This window comes from Buceros rhinoceros, unplaced genomic scaffold (assembly GCF_000710305.1).
Source record: "Buceros rhinoceros silvestris isolate BGI_N320 unplaced genomic scaffold, ASM71030v1 scaffold34888, whole genome shotgun sequence".
Classification (NCBI taxonomy): Eukaryota; Metazoa; Chordata; class Aves; order Bucerotiformes; family Bucerotidae; genus Buceros; species Buceros rhinoceros.
In genome coordinates, this window is record NW_010426874.1 from 1 (window position 1) to 298 (window position 298).

Genomic DNA, 298 nt, shown 5'->3' on the forward strand with positions numbered 1-298 from the left:
TGTGCGAAGAGAACACCCAGCCTGGGAGAGAGGGGAAGAGGAGCTCGCCCTGGGTCTGGGCCCCTTGGGGGGCAGAGCGGGGTGTGGAGCAGGGCACCGGCACCAGCTGCCGTCAGACTTTCATAACGCGAAGAGCAAAATCACACGATAGCCCAGGCCAGGTCTGCAGTGCAGCCCGTGCTGGGGCTGGGCAGTGGCTGAGCGTTCGCCAGCACAGGGATGAGCTGCGCCGGGCAGCAGATGTCTCACCAGGTCAGGGTCTGCCCGTAGATCAGCTCCAGCACGTTTCGGGCGATGT

At 64.8% G+C, this 298-nt stretch overlaps 1 protein-coding gene across 1 annotated transcript in view; it reads right to left on the reverse strand.

The window, feature by feature from the left end:
• Nucleotides 1-249: 249 nt before the first annotated feature.
• LOC104498325 (transmembrane channel-like protein 6) overlaps nucleotides 250-298 on the reverse strand; it is a gene marked incomplete at both ends in the record, with an annotated part of 2,785 nt that continues 2,736 nt past the window's right edge. The window contains one exon of the mRNA XM_010141683.1: nucleotides 250-298. This exon is cut by the window's right edge and continues 22 nt beyond it. Coding sequence (XP_010139985.1) covers nucleotides 250-298 — 49 coding nt within the window.